The sequence below is a fragment of the Ambystoma mexicanum genome, chromosome 3p, assembly GCF_040938575.1.
Source record: "Ambystoma mexicanum isolate Mex_15411 chromosome 3p, UKY_AmexF1_1, whole genome shotgun sequence".
In the NCBI taxonomy this organism is placed as follows: domain Eukaryota; kingdom Metazoa; phylum Chordata; class Amphibia; order Caudata; family Ambystomatidae; genus Ambystoma; species Ambystoma mexicanum.
The window spans coordinates 690,975,050-691,002,520 of NC_090925.1; the positions used below are offsets into that span (position 1 = coordinate 690,975,050).

General features: G+C 45.7%; 1 protein-coding gene across 2 annotated transcripts in view; it reads right to left on the reverse strand.

Moving 5' to 3' along the window:
• UIMC1 (ubiquitin interaction motif containing 1) overlaps window positions 1–27,471 on the reverse strand; it is an 814,141-nt gene that overhangs the window by 601,782 nt on the left and 184,888 nt on the right. For both annotated transcript variants that reach the window (XM_069651488.1, XM_069651487.1), the window contains exon 4: window positions 15,831–15,955. In XM_069651488.1, the coding sequence (XP_069507589.1) occupies window positions 15,831–15,955 (125 nt within the window). The remainder of the gene's footprint in view (window positions 1–15,830; window positions 15,956–27,471) is intronic.

Here is a 27,471-nt window from a genome sequence, read left to right on the forward strand (position 1 = left end):
GGCTTCGAATGAATTGAGAGCCCAAAAGAAGTTAGGAGCGATAATCCGATATGTCTGCACATATACGGCTAGAGAATGAATGGGCTTCTCACTACAACAGAGTCTGGTTCCAGCAATACAATATGGTCTTGAATCTTGGGAAAAAACTAACAGCAAATGGATTGACCAACTAGAAGGTTCCCTGTTGAGACACATTTTGCGTTGATCACATGCTGTTCCGCTAAGTGTCCTTGGACTAGAATTAGGGCTAACTTCCTTATCTACCATGCTAGAGATCATGAAACTGAATATGTGGATATAATAAAAAAGCAGCAGGATGCCCCTATTTGTTTGCTACTATGGGGAGAATTAGATGAGGGGGGTAACATAAAACTGGCCTTGTTTAATAAGGCTTGTGACATTTTCCTGATGAAAATAGAGCTGGCCTTGGACTTGTGACATGCACATGTTAACAACACAACTATGTAAAACAGCTCTCGGATGGGATTTCTGTACCAACCTACAACGGACGGCAAAATATATCTCGTCTCAGGAAATGGTGTGAGAGATCAGAAATGCGAGACAGACAAGTAGATAGAGTTTCCTCACAAGTAGCCATTTTATTAATTAAGGGTGAGAAAAACTCCTATCTTTCCCTACCTATCAGACTAAGGTTAAAGGAAAATGACCTAATGTCCAGAAATCTCTGTCCCTTACACTCATACATACAACAAAATCATACAGGGATAACATAAAACATGAATCCTTGCAACCAGGGTTGAATCCCCTTCCCCGAGATCAATTCAAGATATTTCAAACCCAAGTTAAAAATCAGGAAAGTTCTTTTCAATAGCCAATTTCCACTCCAACTATAGCACAAAGTTCTTTTCATTTCATATGCCCTTCACTTGGCAAATTTGACTTAATTCCCAAAAGGATTTACCACTCTTCACAACAATTGGTAAAGTTTACACAACTGTCTGTTTGAAAAACCAATAAGACTCTCTGCACACACCAAGTGAGTAGTCCATATAATTATTATTTTCTCTGCAGGTCAATCACATCGTATTTCTTCTTCATAGGTAACACATTTGTCAGAATGATTCATTATTATATTCAGGATGGTTATACAATAGTTCATCAATACACAATGGTGGAATTGCCACTTCTTTTCTACCACAACCTTCTACCACATGAATAGTACTTCAAATAATCTTCTTCCTGGGCCACTCGCCTGCCAGTACTAACCACTATTTGCCCCTTTCCTTTTGTACTCGCCTCCCAGGATAAAAACTTTTACTTTTACTAATGCAAATTGCACTTTGTGGTGAGGTTTGGTCCAAACTTTCCACCCTTAAATCCTCAATGGGGAAAGTTGAACCAACAACTGCTCCGGGTAAGTCTTTTGGCTTTCAACACAAAGGGGTTTATAACATCTTCCACAAGTATACTGTATACAGTGACAATGATTCTCACACTGATTTGTTTTCCCTAGGCAATGCAGATTACAGTTCTTTCCACCTTGATCCTTTCTACAAGGAGGGCTTTTTTTCCTGCAGGTTTCTTTCTACACCACCAATTAACTGCTGGTAATGCAGTTTAGAATATCTTCTTCCCGGGTATCCCTCTTTAGGAAAGTTGTATCCCCTTGAATTTATAATTGCCCTTCTTTGGCTTTGGCAATGCTGGTTACAATATTCTCATATAGGAAATCTCCCTTTTGGTAGATTGCATACACTTTGTTTGAATATTGTCCCATTTTGGCTTTGGCTATGTTGGTTGCAATATTCTCCTATTCGGTCTCTCTTAACATTAGAGTTGCGCCCGGGGGACGTGGCTAGCAGCGATGTGAGGCAGACATGCTCACTCGAGGCTCCTGCAGATCCGATCAATGAGCAGCTTCACATAACAAGCTTATAACTAAAAAATAGCGGCTACCAAGAACACCAGAGAGGCGAATGTGCGAGTTGTGCGCCTCAAATGCCTTTACAAAGCGAGAAAAAATGAGTTGGAGCTGAGCCACGAGGGACATGTAGAAAATGGCGGCGAGGAGACAGTGAGCAGCTGCGAAACAGAGCAGGCCGGGAGACACCAACACAGACGGAAAGCAGCGAACCCGGGATGAAGATGTGTAATAGACGCTCGGAAAACCCAAGGTGCGAGCAGCTACGTGGGACAGCAAATCAGGCTGAACGTGAGGCTGTGGCAGAATTTGTAAGCAGGACAAAGGGACGCCAGAGACCTGGGGCGCGGCACAGCCGGGACGTGGCAGACGGACTGTTAAGGGGAAGCAGAGGCAGTCGCAGCTGATAAGGCGAAAGCACAGAAGAAGACCGGCAGCACAAGCCGGGGACCCGGAAGGTACAAGGATGCTAGGAGCAGGCGTATCTCGACAAGAGGTAATATAGAATAGCCTGGGAGATGCCTGCGACAGGGGCACGGCCCCGGAGTACTACAGCAGCGTTCGCTGATGGAGAGACCGAGGAAGAAATCAGACTCAACTCTCAGATTGTAGGTCCTCACCTGAGGTTTCAGGGTCTTCAGCAGATTCCTCAATAGCTTTGTCCTTCTTTCTTCTCGTTTCTCCCTTCTTTCCTTTCTTCTTCTTCTTCTGGAAGAGATAAGGACGGGCTCCCCCAGAGGCCACGGTGCCTTATCAGCTGTTTGCCAGGCAGTCGGGGACTCTGGGGAGTCAGTCCCAGTACAGGGAAAAACCGGGAGGCTGAACAACCCTAGTCTTGGTGGAGTGTTGGCTGCAGGTTCGTTGTCTACTCAGGATGACATGAAAGAAGGTTCTTAATCCTCTACCTTTGTCGGCTTGTTGTAGAAAGGTAGGTGTACACAACACCATTATAGCCAAAGGAGAAGAAGAGACGGGTAGTCCAGAAGCTGAGAAGGTATCCAAGGTAAGTCTAGTATCCAATTGCTTCTTTCTCACAGAGAATCAGTAAAATGAGACTGGATAACAGTGCAGTCAGAGCTGCAGTGGCTGAACGAGGCCGGTGTTGCTGTGAAGCGGCAAGACTAATTGTACACAAGCCGCGGATCGGCTGGAGGAGTCTGTAGTCGCCGTGGAGCGGCAAATCCTTTTTCCATACAAGCCGCGGAGCGGCTGAGGAAGGCAGTAGCTGCCGTGGAGCGGCAAAGCCTTTTTACATACAAGCCGCGGACCGGCTGAGGAAGGCAGTAGTTGCTGTGGAGTGGCAGAGCCTTTTGCATAACAAGCCTCGGGCGGCTGTAGGGGGCAGAGATGCCAAGACTCGGCACGTCTACAGGAATGAACGGCCGACGAGATGGCAAGGAGGAAAGAGCAAGTAACAACAGGGTCTGCAAGGGATAGGAGAGGGAAACAAGAAAACAAGAACAAAACTAGCGTCTTACCCCGAATGGATGAGGGTTGCAATGCACAGCGTGTCGGACTCCTTTCCCTGATATGCATGCAGCAGGCATCTTGGTCAGAGACTAGACCGCTAATGCACGTTTGCACGGTAGCGTGTTGGGAAGCTTAATGGATTCTCCACAGCTTCCACCGTTGTCGCATGACATCAACAGATAGCGGTAAGGAGTCAGGGGCAAGAGGTGTCTGGAGCGCACGCCAGCACAGTGAATTGGTAAGAAGTGCCCCCCCCCCCCGCCGCCCTCAGATCCTCGGCACTACGCTACGTAGGCGCTAAATGAAACCAGCTAGAAGGGACAACACCATCCCAGAGGGATAAACTTCCCCACCCTCAGACGCGATCAGCAGAGGGGACAGGCAGAGTACCAGTGCCCGCACGCCCTGACCCCAGCCAAGGAAGGCCAAACGAAGAGAGGCGCACACGCTGCAATACAACAAAGGGCCTAGTGCAAACGTATAAAAAGTGAACCAAGTGAGAAAACAACAAAGGGTGCATTAGGAGACAGCGCTACTTTGGTGAATGATATCACGCTGCATAACCGTCATTGAGTTAAAGTACCATATGCAGGAAACATAATAGGAGATCACACCTGGCACAGGGCGCATAGGGCACGTGCAGACAAGAAACAGCTACACACGGCCTGGACCAAAGGCAGAACGGAACGCATGCCCCAACATAGCTGCAGCCTGTGATAGAAAGCGGATTGAGGTCCCATGGAAGGGACGAGGAGCTGAAAAAAGGTGAGAGACAGCAGAGTGCCCTTGCATAATGGCACAGGCCGTCACGGCTTGCCCCAATAGCCTGGCCTGAACTGACAGAGTACAGAGGACATCGTTGAAGAGTGCAGCACGGGTAAGACGCACCAGACTGTTGCAGCTAGCGCTGCGCCTGACATTACAAAAACCAGTGCACTTAGACCACAAAACCAGGCAAAAGAGCAGGCTGGCTAGCGGCAAGGAGGGAGAGACTCTGACTCTGAGTGATTGGTAGGCAGCAGCAAACACTGTGTCTGATAACTCCAGCTCGGCACATTGCAAAGAAGCCACCCACGCTAGTGAAACAGAACAAGGCCGTCAACGGAAGGGTTCCAAGGCCATACAAGAGCATGGACACACGTATCCAGTAGCAAGACTGAGGATCAAGGACAAGTGACCACAAAGGGAGACAGTCCCCTCGGAAGAAATAGATAGACAACCCGAGCAGACCTTCACTGCATACCTGAGGATGCACTAACAAGGCGATATGCTTGGACTCGATTGAGAAAGTCGCCAACAAGACAAACTGAAGCAATGGATTGTTTAAGTAATAGCAGGAGCAGTACAGCGTAACCACAGAAACCCGGCAGGGGGAACGCTACGTGCAGTCCCACTGCTCCCCCCAAAAGTTAGTTTCAGGGCTCCTGAACAGGGCCCACCCATAGGGTGCTAGGAGACTAGTCTATCGACCAGGTCAAATGGAGCGGAAACGGGGAAGTCTTAGCGTGCTTAGCACAGCTGGACAAGTTAGGTTTGAGTTTGGTTGGGTGTTAGTTCAGGGGGTATGGGGGAGGAACAGTGGAGGGAGGCCTGGAATATAGGGGAATAGGTTGCATATAATTACTAACACAGCTCGCATGAGACTGGAAGCCCCATTAATACCCTGGGTACGGAAATATAATGGCCGAAATAGTTAAAATCATGACCTGGAATGTCAGGGGAATAAAATCCTATGTTAAACGCAGAAGGATAAGCATGTACATAAAGCGGAATAAAGTGGGTATTGCATTATTTCACGAAACGCACCTAGATGCACAGAAACCAAATAACCTGGCGGGGGCGTGGGCAAGAGTGATGGTGGGTTCCACATATTAGTCATATGCAAGCGGGGTCCTCATTTGGGTGGACCCGTCCATACCATTTAAAGTCCTGACCACTAAGACGGACAACAAATGTAGAATGGCCATGATACATGGTATGCTAGAGAACTGAGAAATATGTATTGTTAATACATATGCACCAAATCATGACGCCACAGTCTTCTTTAGATCATTTTACGCTAGGCTGGGCCCTTATAGAGATGACATAATGATATGGGGAGGGGACTTCAATTGCACTCTGAACCCCACCAGGGATAGATCTGACACCAAGCACAAATGCTCGTCCCCCCAGCCAAAGTGTTAAGCTGGCTCCTGCAACATTTCCAGTTGAGAGATCTGTGGAGGGCACAACATGGCAATAGTAGGGAATATTCCCATTACTCTGCCCCACACAAGGTTTATACAAGAATAGACTATCTATTCGCGGGAGAGGAACACACAGCGGGATTAACTGAGGCGGGATATTTAGCTAGGATCCTGTCAGATCACTCCCCACTTACAGTAAATTGGAGGGTATTTGCCCCAAGACCACCCATAGCCACCTGGATGTTGAGAAGTGAATCGTTATTGGACAGAGCATTTTATGAGCACATCAGGAAAAGTACAGTGGACTATGGTAGTAAACGAGGGAAGTGTACAAAAGGTGAGCACGGTCTGGGAAGCATATAAGGTAGTCACATCAGTGGAGAAATGATAGCGGAGGCTGGGGGAGTCTAGAAACCTATTGTGAATGACTAAGAGGAGAAATTACTCGACCTGGAGAAGAAGGTGAAGGTAGACAAGGAACATGTGGAAGAGGAAATTTGACTGAAACAAGAATGCCTAGTGCAGTGGGACAGGCTGGGGAAATTTAATTATGCGAGATACCTGGAAAGGAGTCACGCACAAGGTGATAAACCCCGTAGGATGCTTGCCTGGCTGTATAAACAAAAGGATAAAAGATCCCCAATATGCACCGTCAGGAGCATAGACCGAGCAGAAGTAAACACGTGGACAGGCATAAATGAAGTGTTTTCCAAGTACTATGAGGCAGTATATGCAGATCCCCAGTTAGATAACAAGAGAGACCTGCAGGATGCCCTGGATCTTATAGCCCTGCCACATCTAGATACACAACAATCGGACATACTGGAGGTGCTCATAACCCCAGAGGAGGTCTTCGCCACCATCAGAATGTTGCCTTCCGGGAAAACCCCAGGCACAGATGGGTTTACAGAGGAATTTTATAAAGCATACGCGGATCCATTGGCGCCACTCCTAGCCAAGGTGTATAATGAGGCTTATGAAGTGGGAATCCTCCCTGATGGCATAAGGGAAGCCTTGATAATACTGCTACTAAAACCGAACAAGGTAGACAGAGACTGTGGATCCTACAGACCACTAACACTGTTGAACCAACACAGTAAGATCCTCACAGCAATCTTGGCAAACAGACTTTGTAAAGTAATACCAGTGTTGATTAATCAAGACCAAACAGGGTATGTACCAGGGAGGAATATAGCAGAGAACCCGAGAAGGCTGAACCACGTGATTTACAGTACAAAAGATAGCACAGCACAGTGTGCGGTCGCTGCACTGGACGTGACCAAGGCTTTTCATTCTGTTAATTGGAACTGGTTATATGCCACAATGGTAAAAATGGGAATAGGGCTGCAGTACATGAAGTGAGTGCAGCGGATATACACTAAACCACTGGCCAGGGTCAGGACGGTGAGCACATACTCAAACAAGTGGCAACTATATAGGGGCACTAGACAGGGATGTCCTCTGTCCCCTATGCTATATATTATAGCTGCAGAACCCATAGCAGCCTATTTGAGGCAGGAATACAGCGACGCTGGAATCGAGATAGAGGGGGTGAAGCATTTAATATCCATGTATGCTGATGACATGTTACTGTACATGTGCAATCCAGAGATAAACCTGCTATATGTGCTTGAGGTGCTAGACAATTTTAGTACCTTGACAGGGATTAAAATAAATAAGAGCAAGTCATGCCTGTTCCCATTAGCCAAGACAGCAACGGTCATTAGAGGACTTGCCGGTCGTTTCCCTGCCATGTACAACCTCCTTCAGATACTTGGGGGTTAAAATATATCCTGATCCCAAATGCGAGCAAGCATTTAACACATTACAGGCTAAAAACGGGTTAGTGAAATAGAGGGGATTTTGGAGAAAATGACCCCTGTCTATGGTGGGAAGAGCGACATTACTAAAAATGGTGGCACTGCCGGCATTACTAAAAATGGTGGCACTGACGAGACTCGTGCATTGTTTTAGTAATGTCCCGTATAATATTCCATGGCAATTCTTACAAGAATTAGGTAAACTATGTAGGGAGGAAGACACAGGGTGGTGCTGGGTACATTGCAAAAGGCCCTATGAACAGGGGGGTTTGAAGATACCAAATTTCGAGTTGTACTTTCCGGCGTGCCAGTTACAGTATGTAGTGCAGTGGATGGCGGATGATCCCACGACAGAAACTACCCTCTAATAACCAGTCATAAAAAAGGGATTTCTCAGGGACCTAATTTGGATTCCCACCAGAGGACAAATTAGGCATCCTTACTTGGGGAAAATGGGCATACAAATATGGAGAAGGACCTGTAAAGTCATGGGAATTGCGCATCTGCTCTCGCCAGAGACCCCTATAGCGACGATAATGGCAGATATGCCAGGCAGTCGGGCAATGGTGCGAACACACGTGTCATAGCCGCAGTGGGTGACCTGCGAAACGAACAAGGGCTGATGAGATTTGCAGAGCTACAGGAGGTTACAGGTTTAAATAAGGGTCAATTGCTTCTGCATAATGCAGTGATAAGGGTGTTAAAGGACAAGTTGAGTCAATAAAGAGACCATAGAGAGTGAGTTAATAGAGGCATTGCTTACCGTATCAGAGGGAGGACACGCCATTTCAAGGATTTACGAGATATTGATACAACGCAACTCGAAGATCGAATTGCAGTGCAGGGAGAGCTGGGAAAGGGATTTGGCCAAAACGTTCGAAGATACAGAAAGGAGGGATATAGCAGTATACCATAAAAAGGCCTCCAGAAATGCCAGACTTCAATTTATACAACTCTATATTACACAAAGAGCTTATCTCATGCCAGCTGCAATTGCAAAATTCAAGGGAGCGGGCAAATAGGAATGTCCTACATGCAGGGAAGTGGATGGAGGCTTTATACACATGTTTTGGTGATGCCCAATAGTGCAGGAGTTCTGGAGGGAAGTAGCACACAAAACGCCCAAGGAGGTATAGAACTTGAAATACAATCCCCTGAGGCATGCATGCTTGGCCGCTAGAAGAGGAGTGTGAAGAATCTACCACTGAATAAGATCAAAAGATCATGGCAGCATAGCCATGAGATGGAAGGACACAAAGAAACCAAGCATTAACAGATGGTAGGAGAATTTGAAAAAGTGGATAATAGCGGAAACTGGAGTTTGGGAAAAGGCACTGGGTGAACAGAAGCAAGAATTAGGAATTGACATACATTGACTGTCACTCTGTTTACATGTGATAAAGGGGCAGTATCATTGCAAGCTACATCAGAAGAAGTAAATGCAGTGTAATTGTAAAAGTAAAAAAGACATTATGCACAGGCAGGTTTGTGGGGTGGTTGGGTAGATTGTAGGGAATATAGAGAGTAGATATTGGAATATGATCATGTACACTATTGTGTTTTGTTATTGTTTATTGTTATAATGCAAAATATTTTTTAAAAAAATGTTAAACAAAAAACAGAGTTGCGTCCAACTTATTTTAATTCATGTGAGAGTTGCTCCTTATGGTCACCTATAGAATGCCAACTCCCCGGTATTGCCTTAATATCCTTCAAACTCGCTGCTTCTGCTTCTTGGTTCGTCTGACCTTCTCTGGCGCTTCACCGCTCCGGTCAGTCTCATATTGTTCGCGCTACCTGAAAATGGAGACTTCTCTGCTCCGCACACACTCCCGTGAATGCCAAACACCGGAGTGGGATGCAGGACACAGAGAGCTTAAGACAGCTGCCCTCAATGCCACTTCCCGCTGTGCATTCTCTGCATTTTACAGAGGTTCTGACTTCTGCCACTTTCTCTGTACGGCGTCCCGCTTTCAACGCAGCTGTAGCTCAGTCTTCTGCTTCTTCTCAATGGGCCGCACCTGAAGGCCTTTGAACGTTTAAAGGTCCCGCTCAGGTGTGGGTCATTACAACCACTACGCTGCTCTCCACAGTTTGTTAACTCTGGACCCCTCTTCCTCATCTCAGTACTAAGAGAATTATGGGACTTGAAGTCCATAATGTTCTTATTCATTAAAAGATTATTAAATTCACTGTGTTTGAGTGATTTATAGGATGTACCTTTAGCGGAAGTTTTCAAAGGAAATAATGGTTTGTTCTTGGGTTTATAATTCAAACACAATGTAGAATTATAACTATTAGAAGTAGTTGTTCTAACTCCCTGGCCCTTACATATATAATTTCCAAATTTACAAAAAGGTGTTTCATGCTTGGCACCTTAAGTCTGGGAAGGGAGGTCTTACTGTTACAACATGCAATTAGTAATTCAGGCATAAGGGAAACCTCATCCTCAGAAGAGGATGAATACTGTGTCCACATTCCCTTGACAGCCTTCTCCTCCCATGTGATCCTCCTTCCTGAAACCACCCTCAGGGTTAGGATTAGGTAGCGTCTGCCTTTCCCTGGCCACATGGGAGGAGACTTTAGGCGGGGATTCCGTGATGACTCAGCAGAATTAATCACAATAGTAACACACTCATATATACCGAGTAGACTACAGCCTTACTTGTTAAAATGCCTCTGCTCCTCTGTGCAGAGGTTCTATATGTTGGCCAGATTCAACCAACTTTTCTACTTAGTAGTGACGGGAGCTCGTTTCAAAAACAGCGTGAGAAGAGAGTCTGTAGACGTTGCTTGGATATTAATACCATCAAAACTTTGAGATAGTCTTGTTAAATGTCCTAGAATTAACAAGGATAATTATTCAGTGAATTGGTAGATGATCACAGAGCTATGGATACTTCTTTCTAACGGGGTAGATGTATGCTTGGTACTAGTGCGAAGATTTTAGCCCTATGGAATATATGGAAAGTAGCACTGACATTGATGTAAGACTAAGAATATGAAAATATTTACATTCATATGAATTTTACTTAACTGTAATTGAGACGAATTGTATTCAGTATTGTTGATACAGTACTATGTTTCATTTTATTATTGCAATTTTTTCTCTTCTATTATGATTTTTCTTTGTTGTGTTATTTTATTTTACTTCCTTTATCATTGGTGTGAAAAGTATTTATTTACGATAACATGCCAAATAAAATCAAAATAATTCTGTAAGGTCATCCGGGGTAATGTCCTTAGCAGGACGTCCCTAACCCAAATACCCAATCACCCTGTTCATTACTGTTCTATAGACTGCATTAGGGTGAGAATGTATGTCTGGAGTGCTAAATTCTACCTCAGCAGAGGTATGCAGACCACTGGCTTCTGCCAGACAAGTAGTTAGGTCTTCAAGCCAGGATTGGTCCGAAACCAACTCTTCTGAAACATTAGGGGTTCCAAAATGTTCATACCCAAAGGATACAACATCATCTTGCGCAACATAATACTCGAAGATGAACCCAAAGCATCTGAAAAAATGGGACTTAGATTTGGGTTTAAAACTGAAAGTTGTCTCCAAGGTCGACATTGAAGACCCCTTCAATGAAGTCACAGAAGCTTTTTTGGTTCGTTGAAGTCTCTGTGGTGAACGCTATGTGAGACAACATCCCTAAGGTCTTCAGACTCAGGCTTTTGGGTACGTGGTTTGAAGCCTTGCTGTATTCCCTGCCGGTCTTGGAAGACTCAGTGGGTACAACAGCCTTTTTGGGCTCTTTCAAGGAACGAGGAGGTGAAGCCTTCGAAAAGACCCCATCATCTTTTCTCTGAACATTTTCCATTTGGCCGCAGAAGCTTTGGTAAAATGCAACCGACACTTGTCGAGCGAGGAGTCAGAGGATGAGGAACAATGGCATAATTTGTTTGACTTCTTCCGTGACAAAGAAGAGGGAGAACAATGGGAATCGCTTTTGGAGATTGACTGTTTAGAATGTCGAGAACGTATCTTGGGCCTTTCTGGAGAGTTGTCCCCGGTGGAGCTTCTACCTTCGGAAGATTTCCTCTTCGAAGGTGTGGAAGACGGAGACTTGGAAAAAGAATGACCAAGGGCAAGCTTTGAATTTTCTCTCCAAGTCCCTGCTGATCATCAATTGGCAGGAGCCGCACTCAATGACTTCATGTTCTTCGCCGAGGCAACTGAGACAAATCCTGTGCTGATCACTGATCGACATCTTCGAATCACAGTTTGCACATCTCTTGAAGCCCATCCTCGGAGAAGAAATAGTGAAGAATGTAAAGATTTTAGTCGACAGATCCGTTCAGGCAAGTCGAACCATTCCAAGAGCACGCTATGCTTGTGGAAAAACAGACCTGAAGCAACGAGCACAGTGCGTGTTATTTATACCATCATCGTCATCACATCCGGACGCAGGAGTGGTAACCGTTGAGGGAAATCGGATCAATGTTGCAGAGCGCCCTCTGCTGACAAAATAATTCTGAGATTGAAAGCAGGGTATCGATATATCTAAAAAGGAATCAGTGACAGGACACAATCCATTAGAAAAAGGAACTTTGCTTTAATCTGAAGAAGCCCAGCTCTGTCCATATCGCACTACGGACATCGAAATCCCAGTGAACATTTTTGAATTTCACAAATTATGGAAAAATACTAGTTGCTACTTTTTTCTTTTAGAACAAAAAAAATATGTAAACAAAACCAATAACATTACTAAAACAAAAATATGGAGAAATACAGGTGGAACGGTAAATACTATATGGGAGCCTTACCTTTAATTTAATGTCAAATAAGGGGTTTATGAGAACACCAGTTTAACCTGTTAGTAGTGAGACCGAACACTCAGACTGTATTCTGTACAAGGTGGATGGGCTGCACCATATTACTGCATAGCAAATAGATGCATCTCAAAAAATAAATAGGGTAGCAACATGTTATCCTAAACATATATTGAATCCTTTTTTGCAGAAAAATATCACAATGTACTTTGGCAAAACTATGGCCACAATGGGATTACACAAAAACCAAGTGTAAAATACAAATGCAAGAGACATTTCTTTCTGTAAGCCCCTCAAGTACGAGTGATTGTGAATAGGTCCTCTTGAACATTCTAGATACTTATACATACCTAACATGTCTCTGGTACAGCTGGAGACTGAGGATCTTTTAGGAACTCCCTTTCCTCAGTGAGTCAATGTGGTGCATTACCAAAACAGACTAGCCATAATCTAGAGTCTAAGGGTTCCGCATTAAAATAAGTGTAAAAGCCAGTTGTTCAGTCACGTTTGAAGGGCTTTTGCAAGAAGGGCTTGGTGATAACTCTGCAGCATCTCAAATCAATATTACAAAGCAATGTTCTACAATAAAAAGTCAATATACATGCCAACCAAAAGGCTGTAAGGGATGCCTTCGGATTAAAATAGTCTCAGAACAAATGACACTGCTGCAGACATTTGCTGCATCTTCTCATTCATATGGAGATTTGTGATGCACAAATCTGGCATAGATGCACTATGCAGAACCAGATCTACGATTGCTAAGGAGCATTAGGATACAGGGCTCTCTTTGCAACAAGGGCAGCTGATTTAGGCAAATGTCAATATAAGAGATCTACTTAGACAGTACATGTTGGTGGTTATTCAAAGGGGTAGAGCCCTAAAGAGAAAATACTTTGCAAGGTGACCAATCTTGAAGGTGTAATTGGTGAGACAAGAAGTTTGGTCAACGTAGTCCAGAGTCTGCTTCGGATTTGAAAAGGCTCTCAAAGGCAAGACGAGGTTGATTACTAAGAGGGGATTGACCTGGATTCTCAGCAAGTACTCAGCCAGCCTTGTTTCTTCAAATGCTAGTGTTAATGTATCCCCCGCCAGCACTCAGCATGCCTGCATTCCAGCACTGAAATAATTACCACAGGCCCTTGTGAAAAAGAGACCAATCAATTTCACCCAATTCCAGGTTTAGGAGGTCTCTCTGGTCTCTCTTTATACGGTTAAGGGGAGGAGCCCATGTGCAAATATTTCTTGAAAGGAAATGTAACATCATACCAAAATACGAAAATAGCAAGGGGCTAATATCTCCTGTAAGGGTGCAGAAGGAGGTGGCTGACACACAGGTGGCATGGTTGTTGGCATACACATTTATTATACCTGAAATAAAGAGAAAATCTACCTCTCCCTAACTCTAAAAGGGGTTTCCCTATCTCAACAAAAATATTAAAGATTCAGTCAGAATGTCTGTGTAAATTAAGAGTCCACACTCCTGTGTCAAAAACCTACTTCTGTCCCTTACACATATAACCAAACTAAAGAGGCAGGGGATCTTCTTGGTCCAGAAGAATGGCTCCCTTCTGTACAATGGATCAGTTTCAATTGTTAGGTGGGATCTTTACCTGCGGGAATGACTCCCTTCCACAGGTCTAAATCGATTTCCAATGCACAAGGCCGATAGTAGTTTCTTCACTATTGGGTTCCTGGAGAATGCCTCCCTTCTCCAGGTATCTTTGCTCTCAGTGCTTTGACAATGCCAGGGGAATGACTCCCTTCCCCTAGCCTTCGTTGGCTTTGTTCTCTCACTCTCTTGGCTCTTACTTTCACAGTTCACAACACCAGGGAAATGCCTCCCTTTCCCTGGCCTTTTCTCAGGCTTACTTCACAGTTACCAACACCAGGGAGAATAACTCCCTTCCCCTGGCCTCTTTCTAGGATTTCCACACTTCTCTCCAATGTAGACTTGGATTCCAGTCTTGTGGGTGTGGGTCCCAGACACGAAGGATTCTCTGCTGGTAGTGTGGCAGACCTGGTTCAATGACCTACCAGCCCCAGACCGGTATTGCTTCACGTATTACTTTCCCACAGTCTTATTCACAGGCTAATTTCTCAGCCCTTTTCCCCAGGGTATCTCCACCCTTCTTATCTGGACCACAAGCCTCCCTTCTGTCCCCACCGGTCAGCCCATGTTGGCCCCTGCCTTAAATTGGCATTGCTGTGGGTTCCAGTCGGTTCTGGGACTCGCCTTTACTACTGGCGTGCCTTCCGCCGACTTCGTTCCAGCTACAGCGATTCCACAGCTGCAGGCTCCCTCATGCTGCTCTACCGACGCGGCTCGCATGGTCTCTCTTCCTTCGTCCAGTAAGTCAGCTGCTTTCCAGTAGGGAGAAGTGTCTTCCCACTTCTAACCCTTGAGAAACACTTCGTCTTCTCGACTCACGTCCCGATTCACCTTGCTTCTATCCGCCAACTCCAAGGAGGGTTGAACTTCCTCTCCCGTTTTCCATCTTCTGTTTTGAAGGTGCTTGACCAATAGGAATTCAGGAACCACTAGGATGTTCACGAGTGGTTCCAGGAGTGCCCTTCATGCTTCCGCATTGCCTCCTCGTCTCAGTACCTGTCCCATAGTCCGCCGTTGGGTATTTATACTATACTTCTCCCTTGGGTTAACTAGAATTTTCCTCGTCCCATTACTTATGATTTTGGCTACATGAAACATTTACATCGGGTTACATAGCAAGGGTAGGGTAGGTGAGGGGGACTGGAGTGGAGTGGAGTATACATGCTCTCCTTGCATAGTCATCCCTGCTCCAACAGGGGAGATCCCTCCCCATGAGATCCTCCCACTGTGTACCACCCCCAGGGGGACTATTGGGTAGCGGCCTCACCTCCCTGGCCTCATGGGAAGAGGCTCGACCTCGGACAAGACATCTACGGACTCGTCACACTCCTTACTGAGGAAGTACAACATAGAAGCAGGACTTAGAACACCATAGTCCATACAAGCTTCATATTTTCTAATACTGCCTCTGAAGAAGGCCGAGGAATTTAAGTTAAGGAATAAAACATTTTGCATCAGTGACAAATCAATGAAAAGTTGAATCAGGAAAATAACCGTATCGAGACTGATAACACACAGGAATAAGCTAATAACCGACAGAAATATACTAGGAGAACAGCACAGTGTAACATGTGTCTATTTAGATATTAAAAAAGGAAAATGATTGATCTATGGTCCATCAATATATATCCATGGTTACCTTGATGTGAATAGGCAAAGAAAGAAAAGGCATTTGAGCAAAACGTTAGTTTTTAAAGAAACATTGTGTAAAGAAGAACATTAGATTAACAGATCAAGCATCCTTTATAAACGTTTCCATACACAATTTAGGATAGTAGCGGGGGAGACATTATAGACATGTCCTCATCGATTAATGTCATTTGACATTCCATGCTAATCTTCCTGCTAAAAGGTTTACTTGCAAAGAGGGCTAATGCAGACCTACACCAGACAGCTTGTACTATCAAATGCCACTGCCAGGCCCAAAGTCGCCAAATCCAATGCATAAGGAGTGCATTCCTCTGTCAATTATCATCTTACTTAATAGGTTTTTTGGCAGACCTTAGTAACACAGACTTATATCCAAACAGGCCTGCACAACTCTGCAACCCCCATACTTGGTAAGCCTTAGTTAAAAAATTACTTACACTTAGACTTTCGGCAATGGCCTTTTTCAGCAGCTCTTCTTCCTTGTCCTGCTGGTAGTTGGCCTGACTTGCCTCCTGCTCACTCATCTTCACAGCCAGCTCTAGCTGCTCCTCTTCACTCATCTCTAAGGGCAGGAAAAATAACCACAATAAAGAAAAACATCTGCAAAGCCAGAAGAAATCGCTGTTTAAGCTCCTGCTAGGAGTAGGGCTTGCACTCAAAACTGGCCTGTCAAAGGGTGAAATGGATCCACCAGAGATATATGTCCATCCTAAAAACAGTGTGGTTTATTTAGAGTTTACAAAAGGAGGGATTGTTAACTCGGCATAAAGTGCAACCCAAAATCAACTGTGGGATATTTTCTCCCCTACATTTCACTGCAACAATAACACCGGAAAACACCGAAAATATTAAATAAATATATATAAGGTAGTGGGTAAGAGGTTAAAATGGGTCTGGTTAGTGTGGGGTTATGAGGATAGAAAAACATGGGGGTTAGAGGGCCCACATTTAAAAAAAGAAAATTCAGTATTTGCTCGCTATTTTGGTTGGAGTGAAATGTAACACTATTAGATATAAACCTTTTCCCTGTTGTCATACTCTCTCTGTTCGCCGAACCGGTTTGGATATGCTCCAGCATCATTAATGCAAGATTTTCAGAATTCTTTTTTAGATAATTGAAATGTATACAATAGTGATTTTGCAAACAACTTCTTCAGATGTGAATTCAATCTGCTACTTTAAGAATGTAAGCAAAACAGGTACCAACAATATGCCCTCCTATGGCACAGGCTTTTCGGCACTGCCCACTTTGGTGCAGCACAGGTCCGTATTAGGCATGCCCTGTTGGCCACGCCACTTATCCACACCCGATATATGTTTTCCTTAAATATATTATCACCCAAAGCACTAATAAATGCAGTGATTCAGCTAACAGTGTAAGGAAAACACCTCATGGCCGGGACATGGAGCTGTCCTGATTGGAAATACTGCATATACAAATGGGTTGTTCAAAGCCGACAGGGATTGCATCTTGCAGGCAGTTGCACCCGACTGGACGAATCCTCGAACCCACAACCACTGCACACCTCTCACTGGAACGTCTGGGAAATCGGAGTCACAAGGGTAAGTAAGTGTGAGGAATTCGACCATCCGCAGAGGGAGAGTGCGCTCACCCAAGCTTTTTTTGATTTTTTGATAAATTAAAATGAATGATGGGGAACCAACCTCAGAGAAAAGGAGTGCAGCGATTCTGCACCCATTTCATCTGCTTCCACACCAAACACATAGTCACCTGTACTCTGGGAAGACACAGCCTAAAGTCGCCGTCTTACCCGGTCATTCACATGGAATTTGACAGCCCTGGGTATATCAAAGCATTCCAAGAAGGGGGAAGGCACACCTTCCTCCAGCCATGAGCAGCCGAATTAAAAGATCAAAGGCTCCATGGATCTGCATTCCTTTGTTCTCCGGCCAGTGGCAATGCATACTAATTAGAGATAATTGAGGCAAGCCTGCCGAATGGGCCTGGTTGCCGGAGAGACTACAGTAAGGCGGGACTAACACACCTTTGTTGTGTAATGTGTCAACTTGAAGCTAGATCCCACCCCTTTGTATGAAAGGCAGTGAAATGCATGTCTGGGTCCACTATTTACCAAAGGTAAACCCCTGCAGAGCTGACCCCTTTCAGGAGGGGACAAGTATGTGGTTTGGGGGAGACAGGAAGTCTGCTCCCAGCACATACTTCAAGGGAAAACCCGCACTTTAATCAAGAGTCACAGAGGGCTCAGTTAACCAGACATACACTTTGATATACAACAGACAGGAAGATGGGTGGGACTTCGGTATATGTTATCACCCCCTTGTCTGTCCTGTTGCAGAGCACTGGGGTCCTGGCCTCATGCATAATCGAAGATTGTTGGTGAAAACCCAGGATTGGTTCATTAAGGTAGGCTTAGCCTACACCAATCACTGGGGTCCCTTTGGCTTTTAAAGAGGGCTGAACCCCTCAATTAGCAGATCATCTGAAGACTTTACAAGGAGTAAGGACGACTCATTTGGACCCGAGCTGAAGGTACAGTCTACCTTACATCTTCCGCCAGTGAAGGAAAGCCAGGAGTTCCAAGAGGGAAGCAAAATAATTCCCCTAAACATCTCCCAGGGAACCGATGGAGAAAACAGACTCAGAGGACCCATCCAGCAGCTCCAGAACGGGTACCCAGCCAGCACACAGCATACCCTGCTAGGTTCTGACAGCAAGCACCCTAGGTGGGAAGTGCCAGAGAGTCTCTGGACAAAAGACAAGGCTGATGCCTGCTAACACCCTCCTGAGCTTTGGGCCGTCCGCCTTGAAAGGACACGACCCCTGCGAAGAAGCTAAGAGGAGTGCCACACAAGCATCATCCAACGTCCAACTTTTTAAAAGGACAATTACTGGACAGTTGAGCCCATGAACCAAATCCAGCTGCACCGCTGACCAGCATTCCAGATCCACCAACCAGCACAGAGACAACGATTCTTGGCCCAGAGCCGCAGCACCGGACAGCCTGCAGACGTCCGTCCAGCCTTACCTGCCGAACTCATTGCCACCTGGTACCCGCAGCTGTCTCCCGCTACCAACTCTGTCTCACGGGCTGTGAAGCACCGTAGAAGCGCCTCGACGCTGTCGAGCACCAAGAACTTCTTCAGCACCAGGCGCTCCGAAGGCCCCTAGACAGTTACACTCCTTTGACGTTGGAACCAAATAATCTTTAATTATAAGACTGATTACCAACTATCCTCCTGTCAGTATCCAGAGTGCATCCCTTTGCTTTGTGAAACTGTCTGTCCTCTGTGTTCCTTTTCAGTGGGGGTTGTAATTTTAGTGCGCTAGAACTGTCTGTTGTAGCAATAAAAGTAGATGTTTTTATACAACCTTGACTGGACAGTCCCTTTTATCATTGGGTAATAATTGTATTTTCGCTGTGCTGCAATGAACCAACGATCTACAACCTTGCAGAGATAAGCCTGGCGTTGCATCCACGTTAGCAAAATTGGACAGGAGGTCTTATAATTCACTTGCATTCCAATCTGTTCAGATCCCATTTGGTGTACTAGAGGTGTGGGGTTGATTGATGGTTTAGAAACTGAGATTCATCCCTGGACCACTGGTGCCCCGAAGTTGATTCATCACATTGGTGGCAAGCGGTCGGATCAGTTAGAGCCTTGCGCACAGCTTAGTCACCCAATGATAAAAGTACTGTTGCAGGCAACGTTTAGTCACTGCTAGGTAATTGTAATAGTCATGGAGCTTCACATGGAGACTATAAAAGGCATGACCAAGGATGTCCTGCACGTCTTATGTCAAGAGAGGGGACTTCCCCACAGCACTAAGTTGCTGACCGGGCTCCAACTTTGGGCGGAAGCGAGGGCGGTTGAAGAGAAGACCCCAGGTGACAGACTAGGCCCTGTATACCCGAACAGACAACCTTCCGGAGGGCGGAAAATGACGAGGATGACCGCATGAGCAGTTTTTATCGCCAATGTGGTTTCTCAAAACTCGAGAGTGGCAGTGAGGACAGGGGCTAGTGCGGCATGTCGCAGGTCCCAGCCCTCAGCACAGTCTCTAAGGGACCCAGTAATTGTTCCAGCTGTTAATGAGGTAAAGGCTAGAAAGCTCCTATTCGAGGTGAGGAGACTAGCGCTAGAGGAACAGAAACAGTGGGACAAGGTCGCCATTGAGCGGGACAGGGCCACCAAAGAGCTGCGCAAGCTGGCGCTTGAATAGAAGAAAGAGGCCAACAGGTCTGCCTCTAGCGAGTAACAGGAGTAGTGGCTTAAACCAAAGTGCCCGGGTTAAGCCCAGACGGCACATCCCCAAATATTTAGTACAGGCTTATGAAGTGGGGAAGAATATGTTTGTCTGGTCTAAAGCGCTCGAGCTGGCATTCCAGCTTCAGGAGGTGGACGAGGTACTGTGGGGTGTAGCCCTCATGAGTCGCTTACCGACACCAGTGACTGATGCAATTCTTCAGTTAACTCCTGAGGAAAGGTCGTTTTATGAGAGCATGAAGGCAGCCCTCCTCAGGAATTCAGTAAAACCCCAGAACAGTATCGAAAGAGTTTCAGAGAGCTTGGAAAAAGAAAAGTGGGAAGACATTTGAAGCGTTCACAAACTGGTCATTGAAATATCGGAGCAGGTGGGTGACTAGTAACAAGGTTGACACATTTTAAGGGATGTACAATTTGATTGCGTGCAAGCATGTGTTGAGAAATTGGGAGGTTGATCTACACCAGCATCTAGTGGACAAGACCATCACAGATCCTAGGGAGCTTGCAAAGGCTGCCAACATGTTTGTGAGTACTCAAGTCCAGAAGAAGGCCCAGGTGAGCACAGCCAAACCAGAAGAGAAATCTGCAGACAAAAAAGTAAACAAGGATGGGAAGGACAGAGGTCCAACCCAATCCTCTTCAAAGTCAGGTCCCCAAAAGAGCGAAGGGAAAACCCCAAACTCACCGAAAAGAAGAGTGCAGGCACCCCCAACACTGGGACACCTGCGTTCTCACCACCCAAAGATTTTTTCGTGTGTAAGGAGCTGGGCCATAGGAAAGGGGATCCTGCTTGCAAGGGCTTACCCAAGCAAGCCATAGTGAATGTTGGACTCATGGAGGAGGCCATCATTAGTGTGGGCCTCTCAGAGGAGGATTTCCCACTAGGCCACGGAATGGCTGAATGTGGATTGTTAACACAGAGTGGGAGCGGTACCGGATCTCCAGAACAGACCCCAGTTGTCATGATCTCTGCTTCCAAAAGGTCAGGGTTTTCCCAACTCCCTTGGAAGCAGATCCATAACCCAGGTTCCGAGTGCCAACCAGTCCCAATTGGGACCTTTTGGACCCAGTCCTGGCGCCAGTGGCACCAGGCTCATAAATATGCCCAGTCCCAGCGCTGGAAGCGCCAGGCTCATAATGCTTGGGTGGACTTACCTGCAGCAGACCATGCTGCTTACTTGCCTGCCAGTTGAGCCTCTGATCCTCTTCTGTTTGAAACTACTTTTCCTGTTGAGTGGGGCAGGAGCCACTCCCTAGATTCAGAACACTGGAACTCTTCTGGAAAGCAGGAACTCTTTTCTTACCTAGGCGTGGCTGTGGAAGGAGACACCTAAGCACTACAGGAGGCTATTTAAACCACACCCGATGGATGAATCTTGCTTTGCGTTATTCTGCATCCTCTGCAGCAGAACGCTCATCGTGTCTTCTGCATCTGATCCTGGGCCTAAGGAAAAAGGCTTACCATCCTGAATCCAGTCTTCAGCAACACCTATAAAGACAAGAAAGAACAGGTTAGCATTACGGTCTTCAGTGACAGCTCTTCACTTACCTGGTCCATCGGCTGTCACCAACGCCTCGCGCTGCATTCCGGCATCTGAAAGACAAAAGCTTACCAACTCTTCGCACGCTCCGGAGGCCTTCGGCGCTGCATCCCGCATCTGAAAGACAAAACAAGGTGCGTTTAAAGACATTGGGGAACTTTAATACTCACGTGCCATTACTCCTTTCCACATCTAACCCAGTGGGTATTCCGGCACCCTGCAGCCGCTCCGAACTTGTACCTGCAAAATAAAAAGACTGTTAGTGCGCATCGTGAAGCAGGCAACAAGGGCTTACTACGTGCTTCCAGGCGCTTCTATTCATCACACGGGCTCCATCTTCAACTCACTTCAGCCCGTCATCCGCCATCGCCGGAACCCTGCAAAACAAGAAACATCATTACTAAAGACTTTAAAGACATTAGAATTACTCGAAACTTACCGTTCGTGCAGTAAACGACGGACAGCAGTCCTCTGAAATCAAGAGGCCTGCTCCCCTTATCCAGTGAAGAAACTGGTTACAGCACCCTGCCCCGAGGCAGATGGAGAGCACGGCGTTCACTTACCTAAGGTGAGAGCGTTAACCTTTGGGGTTCTACAGGAGAAGAGAAAGGGAAGAAGAGAGAGACATTCAATAACCCAGTTCCTTAATCCCATATTTTCTATCTGCAGACATCTTACCCTTCGAGTCAGACATACAGTGCACAGAGGTCCAGCCCAAAGAGCCAGCCGTGTGTTACACATCACCTTTGAAGATACGGTATACGCCCAGTCAAGACCGGCGCCTCTACGGGAATCAGGTGAGCGTTACACCAGTTCCCAATAATACTCAATTCTATCTATAGCACGTGTACCTCAATGGACACAACTCCTGCGGTCCGAGACTGCCGCCATTCCCGGAGTGTTCCACTGCGCCCTGTTGCAGCTGCCTGCACCAGCAGTCCGCCACAAGCAACCCGCCAGCCAGCACCAGCGCAGGTAGGAGCACCAAGAAGGTAAGTGGCATGCATGGTGCACAGCAAAAAGACCACAATAGCCTTCTCAATTTTTGACCGCTGGACCTTTTGCAGTGCTTGGATTTTTGTTTCATGGGGCAAGGCACACCCATTCCCAACTTGGAATCTCAAGTATTTTACACAGTATATTGGACAAGGTGGCTTTTTGCTGGATTGGCAGTTAGTCCCACTTCTCTTAGACATTTGCAGAACAAATGCACATGACTCAGAACAAATGCACATGACTCATGTATTGCTCTCCTGTCTTACTGAAGATGACAATATAGTTTAGATAAGATCCAGAAAAAGCTTGGTAGGGTTCTAAGGCATGTGGCATACCAGAAATAGTACTTGGACTACAATGGTTCATGATTCAAGGGTGTTTATTTAAATTAAAGGAAAATGCCTACCTGGCCCCAACACTATGAGGGAAGTTCCCTGCCTAACAAACTAAAACTATTACCTGGCCCTACCATTTAAGGAACACTTACCATAAAGAAGGAGGCTGTAGCAATGGCCTCTGTTAGCTTTTACCTGGGCCAACACTTTGATGACTTGTTTTCCGTCTCCAAATATAATGAAGTTCACAGTCTTTTTATCAAGTATTCAAATCCCTCAAAGATCATTCATAACACAATTCATTATGCTCAACCTTCGTAGAACTTGGACTCCCCGAAGTTTTATGACTCCTTGGTAGGCATACTAACTCTCAGTCAACTTAACCACCTGGACATCTGTCTGCTAGGGAATTAATTATAGGCTCCCATTCCCTCATTGGTTTTTCCAACCTTGTTGCAAAGTGTACATACTCCTTTCAATCTGTTTTGCATAGGATGCCTGCATGTCCGACTTTATCCGCTCCTTGTACCTGTGTCGGTTTTCCCAGCCTTGGCATAAACCACATGTATCTCTTTCACTCTGTTTTACATAGGGCGTGTGCACGTTCAGCTCTCTCAGGCTCTCTTACCTATTTCTGTTTTTCCTGCCTGGATATAAAGTGTTGGAATAGCTTTCATTCTTTTTAGATAAGGCATGAGCCTGTCCCGCTCTCTCATGCTCTTGTACCTTTGTCACCTTTCCCCAGCCATCTCCATCCGTGATACTCCGGTCTCCATAACCTCGTGAGGCTTCCAACCAAAGTTCATAGCCCTCAGTGCATTTTTACTGAGGGAGCGTACACTTCCCTGTTGGTGTTCGTATAAGCGACAAATGCTCTTGCAGTCCGGAGTTTGGTAACCCAGGCTCCCTTCATTCTGCTGGTCGTGGCGTCAGTTGCCAGGCACCAGGTCCACCCCTGCTCTCCCATGGTTGCGCCACCAGCTAAGACAGCTGTGCTTCCATCTCCGTCTTTCTCCCATTTGGAGTCTCCAGCTAGTGGTCCTCTCTTCCTCCACGCCACTGCGGCTTGGCTTCTCCATTCCAGGACATCTCTCCAGAGGCTTGCTTTTGCATAGGGAGTTTCCTCCTCCATCAGTAGGAGTCCCACCCTGGTTTGCAGTCTGCTCGGCTGTTCTCCAAGTCATCAGAATCAACATAAGAGTGTGTCTTTGATTACGGCATTCAGCTAACGTTCAGTATTACCTGAAGCCAAATGGGGATGAAAAAAAATGTCCTTGTTTGTTATAGTCATAATTATGATCCCCAAGTCTTTCGAACACCCATAGATGCAGAAATTGTGTTTTGTACTGGGAGTTCCTGATCGGAATGAGAGTCCTTGTCCCCTAGAGGGGAGTCACTCCCAGTGAGGTCCCACTTGTCCAGACCCCTAGGGAGGGTCTTGCTTAGTGTGCTCACCTCCCTAGCCTCAAAGGGTTGTCTCCCCTCTGGGGAGAAGGGGCGAATTGTCTAGAATCGCACTGGCAATATCCATCAGACGTTGAAAGGTATCTGGGGTGCCATGTAACCCAAAAGGGAGGACCATGAACTGAAAAGGGCCTTTCTGGCGTGGAAAAGGCAGTCTTCTCTTTAATCAGTGTTTAAAGGAAACTGCTAATATCCCTTCATCAAGTCAAGCATGGAAATTAACTTGGGTGGTTCAAAGGGTTTCCACCAAGTCATTGATGAAACGGTGCTGAATAGGGAATCGAATTCCGATATGGCATTTACCAGGCAAAAATCAAAACAAAACCAGTAGGTTTTAAATCGGGTGTGGGCACCAGGATTATGGGGGTCTACTAATAAATGTATGATCTCTCGATTACACGCATTTCCAGCAACTTTCTAAACTCATCTTCCAGTGAGCCTCTGGGAGTCAGCACAATTTCAGTTTCACAATTCAGCCAGGGGCAGGATGATGGGATGAAAGATCCCCTTTACCTTCCAAAGCTTGGTGAAAAAAACTGGAGAAAAGCTTCCACGACAGATTTTACGTTGTCTTGAACTCAGTAACAGTGGAATTGTGTCACCCCATCTATGGGGAGAGGAGTCAGCAGCCGCAGAGGGTTACTGTTCACCTTTCACTCTTTCTATTTGTTAATATAGTACACATGGGATGGTTTTTGCTGGTCTGACTACTGTACTTTGTATGCCACAGGCAAGGACACTTCGGTTACCCCCATAAGGGTCATACCACCTAGCCAGGAGCTTGTTCTGGGTGGTTGGTAAGAACACCATCACCTTATCACCAATAGTGAATTATCTCAGCTGGGCCTTTTTATTATAGCTCTTTTCTTGTCAGATCTGGGTGGTCCATAAATTGGTGGTGAACAGCCTTCTGGACATTTCCATTCTTTACTTAGTGTTCTGTATAATGGGATGAAGATTGGTCTGGGTATTTTCTGGCTCTTCCCAATCTTCTTTTAGAATATCAAGTGCATACCTTGGATTCCTGCCAGACTAGTTTGAATGGTGAAAACCTTGCAGATGACTTGATGAGTGTGCATGGGGTGGGGGTGCTTCCTTTCTGAACCGTGAAAAAGACTCAGTGAATCAGCTCATCCAAGTTGCAGCCATCTTTATCCACCAACTTTTGCAGCATCTTGCTTCAAGATTTGACTAAACTGTTCCACCAGTCTGTTAGTCTGAGGATGATGGACAGAAGTGCACAGCTTCGCAATGTTCACGAGAGCCACCATTTCTGTCATCATTTGACATAAAAATAAACCCTTGATCCATCAAGATTTGGTTTGGAAACCCCACTCTGGTGAAGCATTCGAGAACTTGGACCTTTAGTAGGACTTTGGTAGTGTTATTGCGCTGGAGAAATACCTCTGGTTACCTGGTTTTGTTCATGGCTTCTGAGGTCGTACTATGGCAATCCGGATTCTCTGCAAAGGGATCTCAATTACTGGAAGGGATTAAAGAGGTGCTTTTAGCACAACCACGACTGAGGGCTTCTGGTAGAGGGCACAAGCCTCACAGTACTTCCTGATGTGGTCATGGATGCCCGGCCAGAAGAAACGACTCAGGATATTCTGTAAGGTATTCAAGACCTAACTGCCCTGCCATTAGGCGTGAGTGGACCATCTCATGAAATGTCTTCTGAAACGGTTTGGGAACTAGGATATGGAATCACTCTACTCCATTGCCTTTTGGGTTTACTTCCACTCAGTATAGCAACCCCCTTGTTTCCATAAAGAATGGTACCTTCCAGCAACTCCACTTAGCTTCTGATAGGATGTTCATTTGGGACTGTCCGAGGAGCAGGCCAAGTGTTTGAGCCTCAGCGAACTCCAGGGTCAGGGTTAGGGCTCCACTTATAACATATCAATTTGCAAGGATCTCAATTAAGATTAAGCAGGAGCAAAAAGACACTCCTGGGTATTGTGAGACAGCCATGGTATCAAGAGACAGACAACAAAGGTTTAAGTTGTAAACGGTAAACTTCTTTACTTAAAGTCAGGATGGTGCAAGGTCTAGCTTGTCCGATCTCTAATTTGGGAATTTCCTGTTGCAACTAAGGAAAGTCCAGGTCCGTAAGTCGAAAGTCGAAAACAAAAATCTGTCCGTCTCAAAACGTATGCTTGCCCTCACATCGAACTAAAAGCAGTTTAGGGATTTTCTTGCTCAACAAAAAAAGTGTTCAAAAGTAAAATGTAAAAACAGAGTTCTTCTGGGGATTTACTTTGGCTCCCTTCCCCAAGTTCAAAGCATATTAATTCACAAAGTTCAACAAGGTTTCTCAGGGTTCCCTTCCCCAAGCTTTAAACGCCTTCTGGTTTACAATGTTTAATGGGTTTCTCACGGTTCCTTGACGCAAGCTTTAAGCACTTTGATTCGTAAGGTTCAACAACTGTTCTCCAGTATTCAACAGGACTGGGTTCTCTTTCAGTTCAAGGTTTCTTGTTACACTATTCCACAGCAGGTTTCTTGTTCTCGTTGATTTCTTTCATGAAGCATTTTGTCACAATATTCAACAACAGATTTCTTATTCTTATTAATTACTTTCATGGTTGGTTGGTGCCCTCTGTTCTAGTTGCAGTTGATGGACCCCACAGTCCACCCATTACAGGTTGCACAACCACACGTCCTTAGCTTCCCAGGCTCTCCTCGTTGTGTTTCTCTCAAGTTTCTCAGCAATCACTCAGTTCTCTGTATTTCTTAATTCCTTTTTCTGTTTTCTAACAATAGCCTTTCTTTGGCTCCACTTTACATTGCTTATTTTGCTCACACTTCATTTTGCTCCCCTTTTCTGCAGCACAATATCCTTCTTCGATACTCGCAGGGGGTTGCCCATTGTTCAGAATTCTTCAAACACTTGCTTTTCCTTATACGCAGTCACTCTGATACAATGTTCCACACACTTTAACTTTCCTGCACTCCTTTGCATCATTCAGTTCATTGTTTGCTTCTACACTCGATTGTCCTCTTGGTAAGGCTTCTCGCTTTCATTCAGAGACTTTCGACAACGTGCTGACTGCACGTGACCACTGCGCTACACTGTATCCAGTCACTTGCATTCACTCGTGCAGCGGGTTTCTTAAACTGAAACTCACTAGTCATTCTGTGGGTTCTTGCTGCTTCTTCGCTTCCACGGTTTCTGCCCTTCTGCACTCCTGAGTCATTTCTCTAGACAGGGGAACAAGCACTCTCAAGCTGCCAGTAAGTGAAAGCCTGTTCACACAGCCTCCTTTCCCTACTGCCGTCAGCTCCCCGGATACTCAATTCTCTCGCCACGCTCCCACAGATGACTTTTCTCTGCTTCACTACAGCGTCTTGGCGTTCCAGTATCTTCCACTCCACAACAGCTCGGCGTGGCTTCCTTTCTGCTCCTCTGCCAACGCCTTCTCTTTGCTCTTGGGGCTTTCTCCTTTTATACAGTTGCCAGTCAATAATAGGTTGTAGGTGCAAGATATATT